The 19,572-nt window shown below is 43.9% G+C and overlaps 1 protein-coding gene across 5 annotated transcripts in view; it reads left to right on the top strand.

Annotated features, from left to right (window-relative positions):
- Window positions 1-18,811, top strand: part of zfr (zinc finger RNA binding protein) — a 36,104-nt gene extending 17,293 nt beyond the window's left edge. For 4 of the 5 annotated variants that reach the window (XM_036526428.1, XM_036526427.1, XM_036526426.1 and 1 more), the window contains exons 7-20: window positions 937-1,137; window positions 2,381-2,708; window positions 4,177-4,370; window positions 5,252-5,371; window positions 6,797-6,942; window positions 7,352-7,517; window positions 7,647-7,849; window positions 9,649-9,799; window positions 10,389-10,530; window positions 13,460-13,557; window positions 14,426-14,521; window positions 15,985-16,096; window positions 16,952-17,049; window positions 17,504-18,811. In XM_036526428.1, the coding sequence (XP_036382321.1) occupies window positions 937-1,137; window positions 2,381-2,708; window positions 4,177-4,370; window positions 5,252-5,371; window positions 6,797-6,942; window positions 7,352-7,517; window positions 7,647-7,849; window positions 9,649-9,799; window positions 10,389-10,530; window positions 13,460-13,557; window positions 14,426-14,521; window positions 15,985-16,096; window positions 16,952-17,049; window positions 17,504-17,686 (2,238 nt within the window). In that variant the 3' untranslated portion in view covers window positions 17,687-18,811. Of the gene's footprint in view, window positions 1-936; window positions 1,138-2,380; window positions 2,709-4,176; window positions 4,371-5,251; window positions 5,372-6,796; window positions 6,943-7,351; window positions 7,518-7,646; window positions 7,850-9,648; window positions 9,800-10,388; window positions 10,531-13,459; window positions 13,558-14,425; window positions 14,522-15,984; window positions 16,097-16,951; window positions 17,050-17,503 lie in introns of those variants that run through there. The other variant, XM_036526429.1, reaches the window with a different exon arrangement.
- Window positions 18,812-19,572: the final 761 nt, after the last annotated feature.

Below are 19,572 nucleotides of genomic sequence, written 5' to 3'. Positions count from 1 at the left end.
TCGGGAATTTGGTAGCGATCTGAGAGTGAGGCTTCATGAGCCCAATTGTGGGCGGAGCTACCTCTTGCTCTCAGTCACTGACTGATATGAACCAGTGAAATGACTTGGGTCTCCATTGCAAAATGTCAAATCGGGGAGTCGCTGAAAGTGACTAGCTCCACCTGCCATGACTCATTCTGGGATTGGGTGAATATGACCACGCTTTCCCTACTCTTTGCACTAAGTGCCCCGGGACATTAAGGGTGCTTGGCAACTCCTTCATGGGAGGCCCCCTTAAGGGTGGCATTCTGCTGACACCACAGAGTGAGTCACTTGAGTCAGTGTCCCTGAGTGAACTCCCCCTCCCATCACCATCCACTGCTGTAAATGGCATTACATGGCGCCTTGAGCTATGGCATTTAGAAATGCATCTGAGATGATGAGTGCATCTGAAGCTGTGAGTTTGGTTGTGGGCCCCAGCAAAAATGTTCAAAGGAATATTAAACTAGGCTGTCAATAAGCCGTCGTTGCTGAGTTATTCGTAGGAGTAATTGTATAGCAGCTGGCAGATGTGTTTTACAGCTAGCTAGCCAGTTGTCCACAACTGTATAACAGTGATGGAAAACATAACAGCCCATATGCTGCTGTTTACATTTGTACAAACAGGCCTCTGCCGCATTTTTGGGCTTTTCTGTGTCTGCTTATACCTTCTCCTTTTGCTGAGAGTCGCATTCTGTATCAGGTGCCATTCAGTGGGTTGTGCATTCCTGGTGTCCGGGAGCCAATGGGGGTGAACGGTGGTGTACCGGGGTCTGATTTTTTTGCAAATTCAGTCTTTTAAAATGCCACCATCTTAATATTTCTCCCATGAATCCCATCTCTCACTCTGGCTGAAGCAGTTAAAATGAGTGTCCCGTCCTCCCAACGCCGTGGCTCATTGCTGTCTTTTCCACGCAGACGTACAAGGAGCACCTGGAGGGCCAGAAGCACAAGAAGAAGGAGGCGGCCCTCAAGGTGTCCCAGAACAGCAGCAGCGCCAGCGGGGGCGCCAGCTCGGCCCGGGGGACGCAGAACCAGCTGCGCTGCGAGCTCTGCGATGTGTCCTGCACGGGGGCGGACGCCTACGCCGCGCACATCCGCGGGGCCAAGCACCAGAAGGTGAGCCGGGACGGACGTCCTAGCGCCGCGCTCCGCTTCCCCACCGCGCATCTGGCAGCCTGTCCCCGCCAGTATCCACTGTCGCGGCACACAATGCCTTAGAAGTTCGTTCCTACATCTTGTTTCTAGATCTGTGGAATTGTTGTAATGTTTTTTTTGTTGTTGCGTGCAGCTGTTGAAGAGTAGCTATTCCAAGATATTAATGTGTTTTTCATTATTGTAAGTATCCGAATTGAAAGCCTCCCTTTGTTTTGGTTGCTACAAACGCAAGCTAATTTGAAATCCTGTTCGTAGTGTCTTAAGCAACATCATGCTGTGATGGCCTGAGATTCACTTTTCAACCTTGCCGTTATCTGTGCTGTTTGCAGTAACTGATCGGCTTTTCACTCACTCTTTAAAAGAACATTGTAGGTCATTGAAATGTACATACGGTCTCCAAACATTTAGCCGACTGTGTGCTAAATGTGTTTGTATCCCTCTCTTTGGACTTTGAATTCATATCCATTTGATTGGTGGCCACGGGCAGAAAGACATGACCAATAATACATTACAGAGACTATAGACAGATTTATATAGTTTCAGTTAAAACTTATAAAAATAAAAATATCCTCGAACAACACAAGTGTACAGCCTGAGTTGATATAGGTGTACTCCAGTAGTTCTCAGTGTGGAACAAACTGAAGATAACGGTTGTGTTGTACAACGTACTGTGCAGTGCGGTGATTCCCACCCACTGTTTAAAATGGAACGTAATTTTTGCACCAGAGCAGCATATTCACATGTTGGAAATTTGTAAGTGAACCCTTTCAGTAGCTTTTTATGAAATATATTGTTGAGGAGGCGGGAACGGCTGCTTCCTGAGACCTGCATATGTCTTGAGCGCATCAGCCTCCGCGGTGGCCTGCTTTTGAAAATGCCACATCTTCCCCCCGATGGAATTAATCATTTCAACGATTTACTCCCGTTCCGCTTCCTAACCTTCCCGCTATAGCGTGCCTCCTGGCTTAAGGGATTACCGTAACAAGAGGATGAATCCCGCAAAATGTGAAGGTTAATTTGCCAGGGGGATTATATGTGCTTAGATATGAAGCTTTGCTTAGGCCTGCAGCGTAGCCACCCTCAGAATCTTGTACACCGACGACGCACGGCGAACACTTTCTGAAAATCAAAAGGCAAAAGGAGAGACAGGTCAGCATTTTGTGTATGGTAACATGTTTTTGGCCCCCTGCTGCTGCTTTGATAGGTGGTGAAGCTTCACACCAAACTGGGCAAGCCAATCCCCTCCACTGAGCCCAGCGTGGTGACCCAGACGCCCACGACCACCACGTCCGCCCCCACCAAGACGGCCGGCTCGGCCTCCAGCAGCGCCACCACCGTCGGCAGCACCGCCCAGGCCGCCGCCCAGACCCCCGCCCCCGGCCCCGCCGCCCCCGCCTCCTCCTCCTACCTGAAGCCCGTCAACATCGTGAACAGCACGGCGCCCCCGGCCGGCAAGAGCCCCATCCCCGTCACCGTCCCCGCCAACTCCACCATCGTCAAGAAGGTCAACACGCCCAAGATCAACTTCGTCGGTGAGGGTTTCCCCGCACTGCCCTTCTCCCGCCTTATCCCATTACCGGCACCCTTGACTGTCCTCTCTGCCTGTAATCTAACGGTTGATCATATTTGACCTCCTTAAGTGGGAGGTTTCATTTCTGGTTAATCCAAGGGTATACTGCCAGCGGAAAGGGCTGGCTCAGCACTTGTGCTGGAGTTGATAGGCCCCTTGTGATTTGCCTGGCGGAGTGTTGCTCTAGAAAGTTGCCAATTTGAGATAAGCAGCAGCCGCTCCTGATTGCAAGAGTGTCTTTGAGCTTCTTTATCACCAGTTTCAAATTCATTACTGTACAAGGTGAATGTTTTTTTCGTCACCACTGGAAGTTTAATAAGCCTGCCATCTAGACCACTGTGAAAATAACACATTTATAATTGTTCCCAGTGATGGTGCTATCCTTCATTGCAGCAGAAAAGGACCGCAGGAATCCAGTTTAACCACCAGTCTTTTTGGCACTATGAATGCCTAAATGACAGGCGTTCACACAGCATTTACATACAGTATCCAAAAGGTACCCTGCGGTACTAATGTAGTGGGTGTTGGACAGTGCCCGCAAAATTTTGAACGCCTCACTGTGAGCTGGCTCATCTCATGCAGACCATCCTTATCAGAGGCAGTCACAATCCAGCAGTGGCCAATGACCCCTGTGTGGTTGTCTGCAGTGCCGTGTCGTGAGTTACTCTGGGCAGGGGCTGCGGGGAAGCTGGACGGTTTCCCTCAGACTGGCACGCAGGGTATTGACACAGAGGATTTTATGCATAGACTGTACTGCGCTGTTTCCCAGCCCTAGTCTCTGGGGCGCTCTGCGTGCTCTGTGTGTTCCAACTGCTGGTAATTAATTGGGTTTGATCGAACTGTTAATTGAATACTGGCCTGTGTTGGACATCTCTTGACAGTTATCTGCTATAAGTATTTTAAGAGAGAAATGAGGTTTGTGTGTAAACAGCTGAGGGGAAAATGCAAGTAAAAGTGTCCCAACATTTTTGTGAACATCTGCCTGTTAAATTCAGGACCGCTCTCTCAATTACTGTAAATTTAATTACTGCTTCAAGTAAGCTTTTTAAACATAAGATGAATGACTAAGTAGTTTTGATTAGATGTTAAAATTAAAGTAATACCCACTTCCAACACTTTTCTTTCAACTACTGGAATCTGTTGTCTGCTCATCAACCCAACAGCATTGTACACCAGTCCAGGGCTGGTGAAATGCAGTGTTTTGGATATCAAGAAGGTTTAGATGCATGTCAACATCAAAAGCACTGAATTTTATCATTACAACTGCTATTCAATGCAAAGATTCAGAGGGTACGAAACGATAGCAGCTGAATTATCTAAGTGATAAACAGCCGCCGACATCTTTGTTTTAAATAGAACACATCTAATCTTGGGGCACGGAAGCGGTGCAGAGAGGTGTAATGTTTCGCACTTCACTCCCCACGACGCAGGAGGCAACAAGTTGCAGACCACCGGTGCGAAGCTGGAAGATGCGAAGGCGGAGGCGCCGAAGCCGGCGCCGCCGCTGATGGCCACTCAGACGCAGGACATGAAGGCGGAGGCCCCGGCGGACCTGTCCGCACAGTCCACGCTGGCCGCGCTGCAGAGCGACGTCCAGCCAGTCGGCCACGACTACGTGGAGGAGGTGCGGTTTTGCACTGTGTCCGTCGCGCAAGCCGGGCCTCCAAAGTCAAAGGCTTGACCCTTCACTTAAATAACGGAAGTGTGGCTTTTGGACAGTCTAGAGAGCACCACAAAGCATCAGCTCTTTTTTTTCAGCGTCGAGCCCACTACAGCTTATATACAGTAAGGCCTTGTGAGCCTCACTCCCTTGATCAAGGGTACTAAGTGCGATTTAATGTGACTTCAAATTTTTCCCCTCACACACTATATGGACAAAAGTATTTTGGCCTGACCATTACATTGTAATGACATTGTATTCAAATACATATACTTTAACATGGAGTTGGTCCCCCTTTTGCAGCTATAACAGCTTCCACTCTTCTTGGAAGGCTTTCCACAAGATTTAGGAGTGTTTCTGTGGGAATTTGTGCCCATTCATTCTGTAGAGCATTTATGAGGTCAGGCACTGATGTTGGACGAGAAGGCCTGGCTCGCAATCTCCCTTCCAGTTCATCCCAAAGGTGCTCGATGGGGTTGAGGTCAGGGCTCTGTGCAGGCCAGTCAAGTTCTTCCACACTGAACTCATCAAACCATGTCTTTATAGTCCTTGCTTTGTGCACTGGGGTACAGTCATGTTGGAATAGAAAAGGACCTTCCCCAAACTGTTGCCACAAAGTTGGAAGCATAGCATTGTCCAAAATGTCTTGGTAAGCTGAAGCATTAAGATTGCCCTTCACTGGAGATAAGGGGCCTAGCCCAAATCCTGAAAAACAGGTGTGGCCAAATACTTTTGTCCATATAGTGTATGTGGAGAAATGACCTTGGCCTCAGTGTTGGAAGTGTAATAGTGTTCCGTTTTAAATGAGATTATTGCAATGTGCCAAGTAATCCCTGCCATTTCAGGTGCGCAATGACGAAGGTAAAGTCATCCGGTTCCACTGCAAGCTGTGTGAATGTAGCTTCAACGATCCAAATGCCAAAGAGATGCATTTGAAAGGGAGGAGACACCGTCTGCAGTATAAGGTTGGTGGATAACGTTTTGGAATGAACTCCTCTAGAGGCAGGCAATCTGAGTCTCTTTTATGCACAAGCAAGAGTGTGTGGGTTTAATTTGAAAACTCATGCAAGCAACCGTACTTTCATTTTTTTTTTTGTCCCTTTTCAGCTTGGCATCTCTTTCCGTATCGAATTTCTGTGGCCATTCTGTTTGATCTTGCCCAAACCAACTGCAAAAAGCATTCCATGCTGAATATGTGATACATAGCCAGCAAGATGCACAAGTAAAAGGGAGAGGGTTTTGTTCACTTGTGAGGAAAGTGGAACGAATTTGGCTGTGTTTCACTCTCTGAATTTTGCATATTCACATTTTCATTCCAGTAATTTGTATTCGGGAATGTCTCCATTGCTCCAACTGTATAGTGTAAAACATTCATCACACATTTGTATATGTATGAATTCCATGTGCCTTGTGCCTGACATTTTCTGTCTACCTGAAAACGAGTCTCTCGGATTATCTAAAATTTATTCCGACAAGAAATATGTGATTGCAGCATATTAAGAATTCCGCATACCGCAAATTAATTGTGCAGTCATTAAATGCAAACCTATTGTTTCGGACCAATATTTTGTGTCTTTATGCTAAGTTAAAAAAAAAAAAACCTTGACTGAAGTATTAATAACAAGATATTAATTTAAATACGTAAATTTGGATCTAGTTTTTCAAACATTAACCTTGAAAAAGAAGTAAATACTAAATGAAAATAATGGATAACATTAAATGCACCTCAGTAAATATGCTTACCATTGTTTTTCAAGGTATATGATATGTTTTTTGAAGCGAGTACATGATTTTGAAACATTTAACCATCCTTGGACCACTTCCCCTTTCTCATCAGTAGCTGCTTGGAACCTGAGTGTCTTTTTTTTTTTTTTTTTTTTTTGCTTGCCTGGCTTTGGCATTTCCTGTTGCGTTTCACATTTCAGAGATTCTGAGCAGATTTCAGATAATCTCATTGCCGCATGCCTCAGCTACATTACACATGAGGTTTTAATGAATAAATGACTTCTGCTTGTAAATCCTGTCTCCAAATGAACTCTTAATTTTAGAAAGGAAATGATTACCTTGTCATTGCCAGTTGAGTGGAGAAAAATCTTTTTTTCATTTCAAACAGATAATTAACTAAGAAGTTGAGCTTGATAAGGAAGCATTTGTAAGTAATACACAATTTAACTGTTACATCTGAGCCACTGTTAGTGGTTTTGTTAGTGGCTCAGATGTGTTTAAATGGAGGGCATTATTAAGAGCATGATATCTGCAGGATATTGAGAAAAACTGCAGCACTTAACAGATTCTGCAGAACTGCAGCACTATGCAGCTTGGCAGGTTTACCTGGGGAGTAAATGGTACAGGATTTAATGATTTCAACTGCTTCATGCTGTCCCATGCAGAAAAAAGTGAACCCTGACCTCCAGGTGGAGGTGAAGCCCAGCATCCGAGCACGGAAGATCCAGGAGGAGAAGATGAGGAAGCAGATGCAGAAGGAGGAGTACTGGAGGAGGAGGGAGGAGGAGGAGCGCTGGAGGATGGAGATGAGGTAGAGGCCCATGACCTGCTGTTTCTGCAGCTGCTGTGAGCCTTCTCGGGCAGACATTCTCTTTGAGGCGATTGCATAAAATACTGGTTTCAGTTCTCCAGTCAGAAAGCCTTAAGGGGCACTCGGGGCAGCTTTTCATGGAAAAAAAAAACTGTAGATGTGTAGGTTGACTTCTTTCAAAAAGGCTTCTTTGAAAGTATTGAATATGTATTGAGAACCTTCAGTAACTTGTAAACAAAGTCAACGCTCCTCATAAAGCGCATTCATAAATTATTTGCGCATACAAATTCCTTGGGTATTCCTGTCAGTCAGATCCATACCAGGTGCTTTATTGATGAGGCGGTTAAAATGAGATGTTATGCTGTGAGGACACAGGGTGGTGGGTTAGTACTCCTGTGTTACATCTCAGACGATATGAGGAGGACATGTACTGGAGGCGAATGGAGGAGGAGCAGCACCACTGGGACGACCGGCGCAGGATGCCGGATGGAGGGTACCCCCAGGGCCCCCCTGGGCCTCCCGGTCTGCTGGGGGTTCGGCCCGGCCTCCCCATCCCTCAGCCTCAGGGCCCTGTGGTAAGTGCTCCTGAATACACGTTACAGAAATGCAAACGCCACCCCCTTACTGTGTACTGCTTCTGCTCCAAGTATGCCTTGCCTTAGCTGGGCTTGGCTAAAGAAGTGCATTTTTTTTTTTTTTTCCAGCCCCCCCGTCGCCCGGACTCTTCGGACGACAGGTATGTTATGACCAAACACGCAGCCATCTACCCGGTGGAGGACGAGCTCCAGGCCATCCAGAAGATCGTGTCCATCACCGAGCGAGCTCTGAAGCTGGTATCTGACATCATCACCGACCAAGACAAGGGGAAGGAAGAAGACAAGGAGAAGAAGGATGCCCCAAGAGACAGGTGAGCTGTGGTGTCCCATCCCATCGTGCATTGCATGCAGATGTCTTTTATATTCCTGTTAAATTGTTTTTGTTGTCCTGTCGCAGTGGCGTTCCTTTTCTTTTAGTAAGTTTGTGGCAAGTCAATGTTCATCCTAAGTGGCCATGTTCCAAATGGAAGAAACGCACTATAATTATCCCTAGATTACACCCTTCATAGAGTGTGGCTGCAGCTCTGCCTTTGCCAATCACAAAACTGGGGGAAAAAAAATAAAAGCAGGATAGCACTGATGGAAAGACAGTTACAGAACTACTGAGGAAAAAGATGAGTTAAAACATACAGGTGAAAGGAAAATAGCAGCAGGAAGCTAACTTCCTCATGCTGTGAAGCGTAAAATGTTATAGCCATTAAATGGAGGAAGAGGAGTGCTCACGGGAATGAGTGAGGAGACCAGTTACGGCCCCTGACACTGTACAAAAACAAGGCCAATGGGCAGGTGAAACGCATGCCAAAACAGACTGGAAAATTCATAGAAGCATGGTCTCGAGAACCCAAGCAAGAAAACTGCAGAGATCACTGGCTGCAAACAGAGTTTCCTCAGTAAGTACCTCCCCTCTTTATCTCCCAGCGGCTTCCAAATTTCAGACCGCTGTGCAGCTCCCAGTAAACACAATTAGGCTATTCCCCAGTCTTATTCAGAGCTCTGACTCATGTGGGTCGAGAAACACCTGGGCGAATTCCAGTGTAAATTCAAAGACCAGGAGTAATCCCTTAATATAACAGTGGTAGCCTTTAATCATATGTTTTGGGGAAAAAACTTGGTAACATTTATTTGATGCGTGTGTGTGATGTGATGGTGATATGAAGACAGATTTATGATCCCAACAATTATGCTGCTGTGCTATTACAGAGGATTATTGTTCTGGACTGTGATCGCAGACCACTGGTGTCCATGTACTTCCCCTTTGCTTTGCTCCTGAATAGTGTACACTAACAAAAGCAAGTGTGTGCGTAAGCCCTGTAAGATGTGTGCCCTGCTTGTTGCAAGGAGCAAGTTTTTTCCCTTCGGAATATGGCCTGTCTTTCATGTAAAAATCCTTTTGTGTCATTTGTACATTCTCTGTAAATTTAATGTCAACACCTAATAAATGGTCTGAAATACACACTTCCCTTTTCCCCGTCTAGATATTGCTTACAGCAAGTAAGGCATACATTCGGCCCATTTTGTTGTCTTTATGAAAATGCACACAAATCTTTAAACCTTAAATGTTTCCTGTCGAATTCCAGTGCATCTGAACACATGACACCGATTCCTTATTACTTGTCTGAGAACAGAGGTCAGCATTCACATCCAGCGCTCATTGGATTATGCAGAGTTTCATTGGCAGGGTATCAACAGCTGAATTAGAGCACCATGATCTTGCGAAGCCAAGTAAATTCAGGTCATTGATTGAGGGGTTGGGCCTGATGTAACTAACATAGTTAAGTGACCCTTGGTAATGGCTCACGGTCCTGTTTTGCCAGCCAAAGCTAATTAATTCCATGCAGACTGTTTTGTACTATTAATGATGCATAATCAGTTCCAGGGCCTTGCTAAACATGTGAAGAATTGGCCAACAAGACACTTAATCATCTGTGCAGGGTTATCTGGAGACGTCAGCAGTTTTTGCTTATTGGGATAAATGAATCTAAGTATGCCAGTTGAAAACCTAGTAGTGCTTTGTGAGCTCCTGAGTCAGGGAATCTCATATATTCTTATCTGAAGATAAAAAAAACGCTTTTTACATGAATGTGTTTGTGGTTCCTCCCTCTGCTCCCAGGGCCCTGAAGGGGGTGATGAGGGTTGGGGTGTTGGCCAAAGGCCTCCTGCTACGGGGGGACAAGAATGTCAATCTCGTCCTCCTCTGCTCTGAAAAACCCACCAAGAACCTCCTGACGCGCATCGTGGAGCACCTCCCCAAGCAGCTCACGGTAATTCAAGACAGTAGAACATAGAATCTTAACCAGGGAACAGCACTGTGTGTTGCCATAACATGCTTTTATTAGCCATTATTAGAAAATATCATTGGTGCATCCCTAAAAATTTCAGATGCCAGAGGATTAACAACTGAAATATATCCTACCAAGGCACTGTGTTCATATGAGTGATGGACAACCAGGGACAGAAAGTTTGCATTTATCTTAGCACTACTCAACTTAGCACTACTCAATCATGGTGGTCTTCAGCACAGTTCAGCACTTTTCTTAATTCCTCTGTAACCAAGAGGCTTCTTGCACTTAGCACTCAAGTCCATGAGTTGCCCACCACTGCTCCATATTGGTACAAATACTGATTATTCCATGAAATTGTTTGTATTGTGTCATGTATTTGCACTGGCCTCCACATTATAGCCATCTGATGCGTTGCAGTCTTTATGGGTGCAAAGGGACGGCCCTGTAATGTGACAGAGGCCAAGAAGTGGAAGTCCAGACATTACACTGTTCCTTAGGTTGGTGAGTGCTGTGCGAGGTACTGTCTTCAGTCTGTGCAGGTCTCTTCCTCTTTTTGTAAAAACCGCAGATGGTCACCCCAGAGAAGTATGAAGTCAAGGGCTCCATCCAAGAGGCAGCCATCATCCTGACGTCCTGCTCCGAGCCCAAGATGCAGGTCACCATCACGCTGACCTCGCCCATCATCCGAGAGGAAAACGCCAGGGACGGAGGTTGGAAAGACGTTACCCCCTCTTACCTGTCCCCTGGGAAAATTAACTTTCAAATATATTGGTTTATTTATTTATTATTTTTTTTTTATCCTGAAGAGCCCACCTGCTGGCACAGAGTTGACAGTAATTAATGGGAAAAACACTTTAAATTAAGTGTTAACTGTGAAGCTAATCCGATTTGCTTATCTCTTCAGAACTGAGACTGAAGCTATTACAAATACTCTTTGAAATGGATTTAGCATTCTGTTTATTTATTTTTTTTTAAACAAAAGTGAGCATCCATGAAAGGCCTCCACTAGCTTCTCATGCCTTCAAAAGCCTTGGAATGTGAAATCAGTTCCATCTAAAAAGTCAGTGCTAAAGCCTAGCTCCAGTTAAGTTTGATGCTCTAGACATTACTATGTACAGTTCAAGAGAGTCCTGTTGATCATCATTTAGAACACATACACTAAAACACCCTATAAAATACAATCATTTGTTTGTTTTTTTCTTAAATTGCATCATCCAAGAGAATAGTTTTGAAGGCAGCACCATATTTTTAAAATCAAAGGTTCTGTTTAACCTACTGGATTTATGCTCACAAATGATGTTAAATTATGAGCATATACTGTAGCCCACCATGCTAACCGACAGTACTCCCATTCACGGAGTTCCGATGAAATCCATATTGCATGTATGCATGCGTGTTTTTATTTATTTATTTTTTATCATTTTATTTATTTATTTTTTTCTGCAGCCCTTGTTCTGAGCTAACGTTTGGCTAATTACTGTTCCTCGGGTGCCAGCAGTGTTGCTCCAGGGTTTATGCGCTGTAACACTCTCCAGTGCTCCTAAGGCTCTCCAAAAAAAACTCAACAAGCATGATCAGTGTTTGCATTGTGGCAGTCTAGTTAGGTCCCAGATAAGATTCATCTTTGTTTCCTGTGTTCCAGGGTATTCCTTTCTGCTCACCATTTTACAGTGGGTTGCTTGGTCATTTAGAAAAAGGAACTAAAAAAAAAAAAGACACAAATCAACTCTACTTAGATTTTGATTCTTTGCAGAGTTGCTAAAAAGCAACCAATTATACACAAGAATAAGAAAAGTGTCCGATCAAAAAAAGGACCCTTTGTATTCCAGAGAACAGGCTGAAATTGGCGTGACACATAATGTCCCCACAGGAAACAAATCTCTGTTTTTGTCTGGTGAGAATTCACCATTCTAAGGTCCCCTGTACAGAGATGAAAGTGCTCCCCTGAGTGAAGCAGTTTGGTCTCCTTGACCAGATCTGATGATTGACATCATGAAGAGCTTCATTGGACTGGAAAAATGCACCATGGGTGTGTGGAAGTCACAAAGGCCCATCAACCAAAGGTCCTTTAGATAAAGGACCAAATATGTTATTGGAACAACTTTAGCATCATTTCTGAAGACTTTAAGAACATGAGACTTGCAATGAAGGTGAAAAGCCAGTTTTTTAACTGGGCTATTTCACAGTTCTACTATGTCACCTTACCTATTGGGTGTCCTTAGGGGAGTATCAGTAAGCTTCAGGGAGGAAGGCTTTGTGAGAGGAATCTTTGGTTGGACCTGGGTTTACAGCCATCGGTACACAATGACTGTGGGGTTTCCAACATACTGACGACAGGTATGCATGCAGTGATGTCCTAACCCTTGCTGGGAGCCTCCCCTCTTCTTTCCAGCAAGCAGCGCCGTCTCCATGTATCTGTAGCTTTACGAGTCCAGTCCAAAGCCTTCTTGCATCTTCAGCAACTCGTCTCCCATCAGAGGCTGCTGCCATGCCTTCGGAAGGATTTTTGACCAAGGTTTTCACCAAACGCTTTGCCACACCTACCATGCCATGCTACTGGAGGCGATCGCACCAAACGGTCATGGCCCTCCAGAGCCCTTTTTTGTCATGACTCATTCCATTTGTCTCACTTTTTTTGTTTGTTTTAGCTGTACTGTACCCATACAACTATGATCAATTTAAGTGGTTCCTCTGCCCCAAAAAAAAAAAACTTGTGTGTCCAGTAGATGAATAAAAGGTCAGCTCTCAATTTGGATTCTAACTTGAGTTTGAACACTAGTGATATTTGATACGCTTGCATTCTGAATTAGGTATTTAATCTGTTCACCAATTAAACATTTTCTAAATTTCTACTGGTATTGCTGTAGTATTTAAGGATAAGGTCTTTTGAAGTAAGCTTTTGAAATTGTCTGGCCGAATTGGGTTGCAGATGGCACCAAAGATTAATCTGTTATTGGATGAACACATTTTGTTTGTACCACAGGTAGAATTCAAAAGGCTGTCATGCCTCGTCTCTGACTTTTGCTGTGTCTTTGACTGATTACCATCTGTAGCAAAGACCGGAGTCCTCATTTTATGTGTTCACTGCAGCAATTTGGGATATTCATGGCAAACTGGTTTCCTTTTTCCGATCCGTTCAATGAATTGGCTATGAACTCCAATGCGACTGGCTCTCTACCTCGAGTGTGACTTCACTTGTGGCAGTGTGCGGCTGTAAACGCATTCACAATGCTAACAAGACTGAGTCCTGTTTTCCTTTCCTAATGCAGATCTTCCAGTTTAAGGCTTTGACTTTGTCACTGTCCATTGTTCTGACTGCATCTCTTTCTTGAGTTGTGGTCAAGAGCCTACCCCAATCCCAGTTTCCTCCATCTCCTTCACATGAGACCATATTAAGATGAGTATCTCAAGTTATTCATGTTCTTTAGTACTTTCTAAATCCTCAAAATGGGCAAAAAATTGGTTCAGATATCACAAGACACTGTGGGCTTCATCACACGACAGTTCATCAAGCCAAGGGAACATTTACCTGGAGAACACCTGGTATGTGTGGCAATGTGTTTTGCTTCCGAGAAAGTCTTGCTGACCTGGTCAAACACCCGTTCCTCACCACCCTTTGACAATCCGATCCATTTTTAGATGTAACCTCGGGTTTGGTGAAAGACCCAGCGGACGTCTTGGACAGGCAAAAATGCCTTGACGCTCTGGCTGCTCTACGCCACGCTAAGTGGTTCCAGGTTCGGAACATCATTTTACTTTCTTATTGTAGCCTTATGAGATGCATTTGTAATCCTTTGTTGATTTCATTTTTTATAAATGTTATTCAAGTTTGAAACAGTCTTTGCCATCTGCAAATGTGCAAACATCCTAATTATTGTTAAAAGGGGAAAAAAAAATTAAGTGATGCCTAAAGTAAGAGTGTGCTTGACCAGAAAAAAAAATGTAATTTGTAGACTAGTCTTGTTCTTGCAGTTGCCATTTCTATGTATATGAATGTGAACATTTTTCTGGTCATATCAAAACAGCAAGGCATCCTTGTAGTCATGTTTTTTCATTTTACACCACGCAATCTACAGTTTAGTTTAAACCATTACTCCATAAGGCTGCAGAGTAACTTGGCATCAGTGTGTCGTCTGTAAGAGCTTTCATGTTGAGCGTTTGTACTTCTTGTGATTTTTAGAATAGGGATTGAGAGAAAAGGAACATCTGATTAGTTTACTGTGATGCCGCTTTAGCGGGCTCACAGGGAAAGTAAAGCAGATTTCCTTGACTTTTTCAGTCCCTATACTACTGATTTTATTTTTTTTATTTTATTCAAAGAACTCGTTTGATCTATTTAAAGCCGAGGTCAGGGTTTACAAGATGACGAGGAACCCACTCTCGCTCATCTTACAAACTTTGCACTCTCTTACTAACTATGAGGTAAAATACTGCTGTGAATGGCAGCTGATCAGAAACCACTGAGGCTGTGAGACTTGGATCGATTACAAGCTTCCATTGTGAACAGTAGTGTTGCACCTCTTTTCAAAAAGACCCCTCCTGTGTACGAGTTGGCTGTGTGTCTGTGCCTGTGACAAGACTAAACTTGGCTTTATTGCACTCAAGGCTAGAGCCAATGGACTCCAATCCTGTGTGATTATAATTCGCATTCTGCGCGACCTCTGCCAGAGGGTTCCCACCTGGGCTGCGTTTCCTAGCTGGGTGAGTACCTGCTCTGCAAAGGTGGCCGCCCACGGTTTTCTCAATGCATCCGAACGGCCCAGGTTCCACACCGAATCTAAAGTTACTTCAGGAGCTGAGGAAAAACAATATACTCTTGAGTGGTTGTGAGCTCTCCAAACAACTTTCTGTTCAGCTTTGGTAAATGTTCACTTGAAAGAATTTCACAGTATTAACTCAAGCTTGGTTAATGGCTTGACAATGCTAATTTTAACTGTGAATCCTGCTTGCAGTATATTTTCGCTGGTGTCTTTCTGTGGAGAAGTATGGCTGATGAACTGCAAGGCAGGATAATCTAATGGGTTTTTTCCTACTGGCTAGCCAGCACCATTAGTAAAGTTTTGAAATGCTCAAGGATTCCATTTCTGTTGCTCTGCCTTTTTGCTAATGTTTGGTATTTAGCTACACATTTCTAGCTCCATTCTAAGCAAAACCATGCCAGAATCATTCTCAAGCTGAACAGGGCACTGAAGCAGCCTGGCTGGCTTACAAGTAGTTGCAGGCTATTGGTATTTTTCCTGCTTGCCATTATTTTTCAATAGTTCATTGTTCCATGCCAATGACTTGAAGCAAAGCTGGGGCACAGAACATGTCCATTATTACAAAAGGTCTGCATCTACAGAAGTGTTCAAAGCCTTGCCACATACTTAAAGGCAATCTGTCCATCCACAGTAACAAACTATTTATATGTGATTCAGTGGCCAAATACACTTGGCATGAGAACCAAATTCCCATGCAGTGTCATCTTAATTGTTTCTGTGACAAAGCGTTAGCTATCGCAGCATTTAGAACAAACGGTATTCCAGTTATCTGAAACGTTCTTGGCTGTTTAGTTTCTGTTTTGCTATTTGTGCAGTGTCCACTAGTGCACATCAAACTCTCACCTCATGATGCCAAACAGCTTCACAGCTTAGCTCAGGCAGAGGCAGACGGTTTATGTCCTGCAGTGTTGTCCTGCAAGTCCAAGCATTTTTTAAATACAGTGCCTGCCTGCCTACCTGCCTATCAGAACATGCAGATACTGTAGACCACAATTTCACTTTTAAGAAGATGATTGACTTGAGATCTGAGATTACTTGCTCATCTGTATTGTGTTCATCTCCTTAAAACTAATGAGCCTCCTGTTTCTGTCAACAAAATAAATGCATAGGTATACCCCACCATTCTAGCTTTGTCACTAAATTCATGGGTTTTCATGGACTGGATATTTTTCAAGATCCTTAGCATCGAATACACAGCCATTTTAATCAATTGCAAGGCATGATGTTGCAAATGGGGAAGTGCGGCCGGTCTTCTTTCAGATTAATAGCTTGTGCCAGCAGAACACTTTGAGTGGTTGTGCTGGTGTACGGATGTGTTTGGTTCATATGCTTGCTGGAATAAAACACAAGAGGTGCAAAGTTGGCTGAAAACTCACCCGATCCCACCCCCATTCCTCTCCCAAGGCCATGGAGCTGCTTGTCGAAAAGGCTATAAGCAGTGCGTCCGGACCGCTGAGCCCTGGAGATGCACTGAGGAGAGTCTTTGAATGTATTGCCTCCGGCATCCTGCTACCAGGTACGGTAAGGCCCGGTGGAGTGGGAGTGCGTGCCATGCTCCAGGAGAGCCTGAGTAGGCAGTCATGCTAGGAGTGGATGATTTTTCTAGCTCTCTGTCAGTGGTAAAAAAGTGCCCACCCTCAGGATACAGTCATCTGTTTTTATGCAGTCAAAGACATGGAACAAAAACTGGAAACATCTCTACTGCTTCAAGACTGAGTCACCTACCACTAGAGTGTAGAGTACATCTGTCGTGATATTTCTGTATGTAGCTTTGTCCCAGTTCAAACATTATCTGATCAAACTGTTGGCAGTTCAGTATTCAGCTTTCTTTTTAGAATTTCTCAAACCAGCAGGTGCTTTTTCTTGACAATCTGGTTCATCAAGTCCCAGTTTTGTAAGTTGCCTTTGTTAATTTGTATTCTTTAAGCTGGAATAGCTAAATATTGGGTCACATCCTCAAAAAATACATTGGATTATATGAGGAAGAGTGCTCTAAATGAGAACAGTTGCCTGTTCTGCCTGGTGTCTGCTACCTGCAGATTGCCCTTTGACGCATGAATATAAACCCTTAGACGCAAGCTGGATCATAAAGAACAAGGTTGACACTAATATGTCATGCAGACCACTCATTTGACTGAGGAGCTCCTACCATCAGCTGTAAGACTATATCACCTTGCCAGTCCGTTTAAATGTTGATAAACGAATAAGCATTTAACAATCATAATGTAATCAACAAATAGTTGGAATTGACCTTCGAAATAATGTAGCAATGGAAATCAAACTGAAGTGAGAACACAAGGACCTAGTTATGTAGGTGACTGACTGACGTGGATGTCAGCAGGGGATTAAGCTACAGGGGTTTTGTTTACAGGTGGTCCAGGGCTGGTGGACCCATGTGAGAAGAACCCCACAGACACCCTGTCTGCTATGGAGGAGCAACAGAGGGAGGACATCACCTCCAGCGCACAGGTACTTTTATGTGTTTATCTGCACTGTAAGGTGCTGGCACATTTTGGCCAAGACTCTGATTTCAGTGTGCTTTTCCCTTAATTCTTTGCCCATGCTGTCCTCGATTCTTACCCTGCATCATGCTTCAGAGCTTCTGAAGTCACCAAGTTTATTAGTGTTGTAAGAAATTAATGAAAAATTGTGACACTTTTAAAAAATGAAGCACAAAGCTCTTTATAATTATATTTCATACAATTTAATTATTTTTCCATTCAACCCAACTATTCGTGAATGGAAATTGAGCTTTAAGCTTGCAGTACCTCAGCAGTCTTCAAACCCGAGCAGGAGCGCGGGGCAAGGTGCTTGCAGTCCTCCAATGTAGTGAATAACAGGATACATTTTCTCACCTGCTGTATCTGTGGTGCCGCCACAAATGACGGTTGGCATGTTTCTGCCTCTTTCTCCTCGTGCCCAGTTTGCGTTGAGGCTGCTAGCATTCCGCCAGATCCACAAGGTTCTGGGCATGGACCCGCTGCCCCAGATGAACCCGCGCTTCAACGTCCGCAACAACCGCAAGAGGCGGCGCGACAACAGTGACAGCGGCGACGGCTTCGAGGGCGAGGGCAAGAAGGACAAGAAGGACTACGACAGCTACTAGGACCACACCCACAACCCTCCAGCATAGTGTACACAGTGCACATGCACCGTTCTGTTTTTACGACTTCTAAAATCTATTTTTGTGATAGCTTTTGTGTAGTAGCATGAGTCTGTCTCGTCTCGTAAACCGTTGAGCAGACCGCCGCTAAACTGGGCATTACAAAAAGCGCTAAATGTGTGTGTGTCGTTTTAGCTTCAGGTGGATCTGGCCTGTGGTTCAGATCGTCACTCCCCCCTAGCTAAAGCAGGTCTTACCCTAGGCAGTCGAAGTAGGAACACATTGACAACGGCTTCCACAGCTCTGCAATGCCCTCTCTGGAGAGATAATGTTTTTTTTCTCTTTTTGTTTTGTATAAAGGGAGTGATATACCTCCTTAATAGTAAAACCTAAAGTGGTAGCCAGATGACTAACTGCTAAGTTACTTTTGTAGGTCCGGATTAGGATATAAAAGGACTACACTTTGTTCCTTACAAGCGTTTTATTTTTAATTGGTCACACTCAATGACCATCCGTTGGCAATGTGAAGCACACAACCTGGGGTCATACAGAAGTTTTTTCTTTTTCTTTTTTTTTTTTAGAGGGTGTAATATTGAATATGGTCTAATTTAATTGCACAATGCAAATGGTGTATAGCTAAGGTCTTGCTGAAAGGCTGGACTGGAAACGTGTTCAAATGTCAAGCTAGTCTGATCTCGTGTTCGCAGGTCCCTGTGGCATTGTTGTATTACATTTCTGAAAAAGACTGATTCCTGAGAAGTTTGTGTTCGTAGTGCAGTTCCTAAGCGTAGCGCTAATATACAGATAAACCTATATATAATCTTGCAAGAGTTTAAAAAAAAAAAGCGTGTCAATTTCTGATTTAAAAAAACTTGCATGACAGTGTTCCTTTTTTGTTGTATTATGGCTTTTAACGTTTTGAAGGTTTTATTAACTAATGAAAGATTAACGCCTTGCCCCTTTACCTCAGTTTACATACTGCATAGTACCTTTAAAGAAATATATAGAAAAAAAAACATGGAAAAATGTCATCAGTGTTGTAGTTGCGGTTTTCAGTGTAGAACCATCCCTCTGATGCCTGTCAGTCGCTGTCAAAGTACTACTGCATTACAATGGGCAGAATAAATACATTTCCAGAACTAAACACTGTTGGTGTTCCTTGTCTTTTATATTTGGTGTAGATAAAGCCCTAATGTAATCATTCTCATACAACATCCGGTATCCAAAGTGTTTTGCTTGATTACTTGATGTACAAAATGATTATATGGTACGGTATTGCATCTCTTTGAATTGCATGTGACATTTCTCAGTGTATTGTTTTCTTGGTTTTCCTGTCATGGAAGACTTGTGGAGTCATTAAAATAAGACCATGTAACTACCAACCTACAAAATTACACTGCTGTCAACATTTTTGGTAGCCTAATTGTGAAACTGTACATGAGCAACAGTTTTATCAAACTCCTAAAGATGTTGCATGCAGCAAGACCGCTGTGGGAAAGATAACACCTCTACATACACAGCTGTCTGAAGTTCATTACATTGCCAGCATTTAGTAGACTACTCCTACACAGAGCAACTTGCATATGTTACAGTTTTCACATTTCATGTTATCCATTTATAACTTTTAACACAATTTGTGCCTTGCCCAAGGGTTCCTCAGTGGGCAATTGAACTGGCAACCTTTCATTTACAAGTCCTATGCCTTAACCACTCTGCCCCCCAAGTTCCCTGCCTTTATACAGGACTGTTATCCGGTGGACCTCCGTCAGGGATGCAGGAGGAAAAGGACATATACGGTGATGTCATTCTGGATGTACAAGGTTTTTCCATTAGAGGGGCTTCCCGAACGTCCTATTCACAAAGCCCCTTTATGTGAGGGTCTTGGGAAT

Source organism: Megalops cyprinoides, chromosome 4 (assembly GCF_013368585.1).
Source record: "Megalops cyprinoides isolate fMegCyp1 chromosome 4, fMegCyp1.pri, whole genome shotgun sequence".
Taxonomy (NCBI): Eukaryota; Metazoa; Chordata; class Actinopteri; order Elopiformes; family Megalopidae; genus Megalops; species Megalops cyprinoides.
Note: the sequence above shows the minus strand (reverse complement) of the source record. Positions and strands in the feature narration are given on the sequence as shown.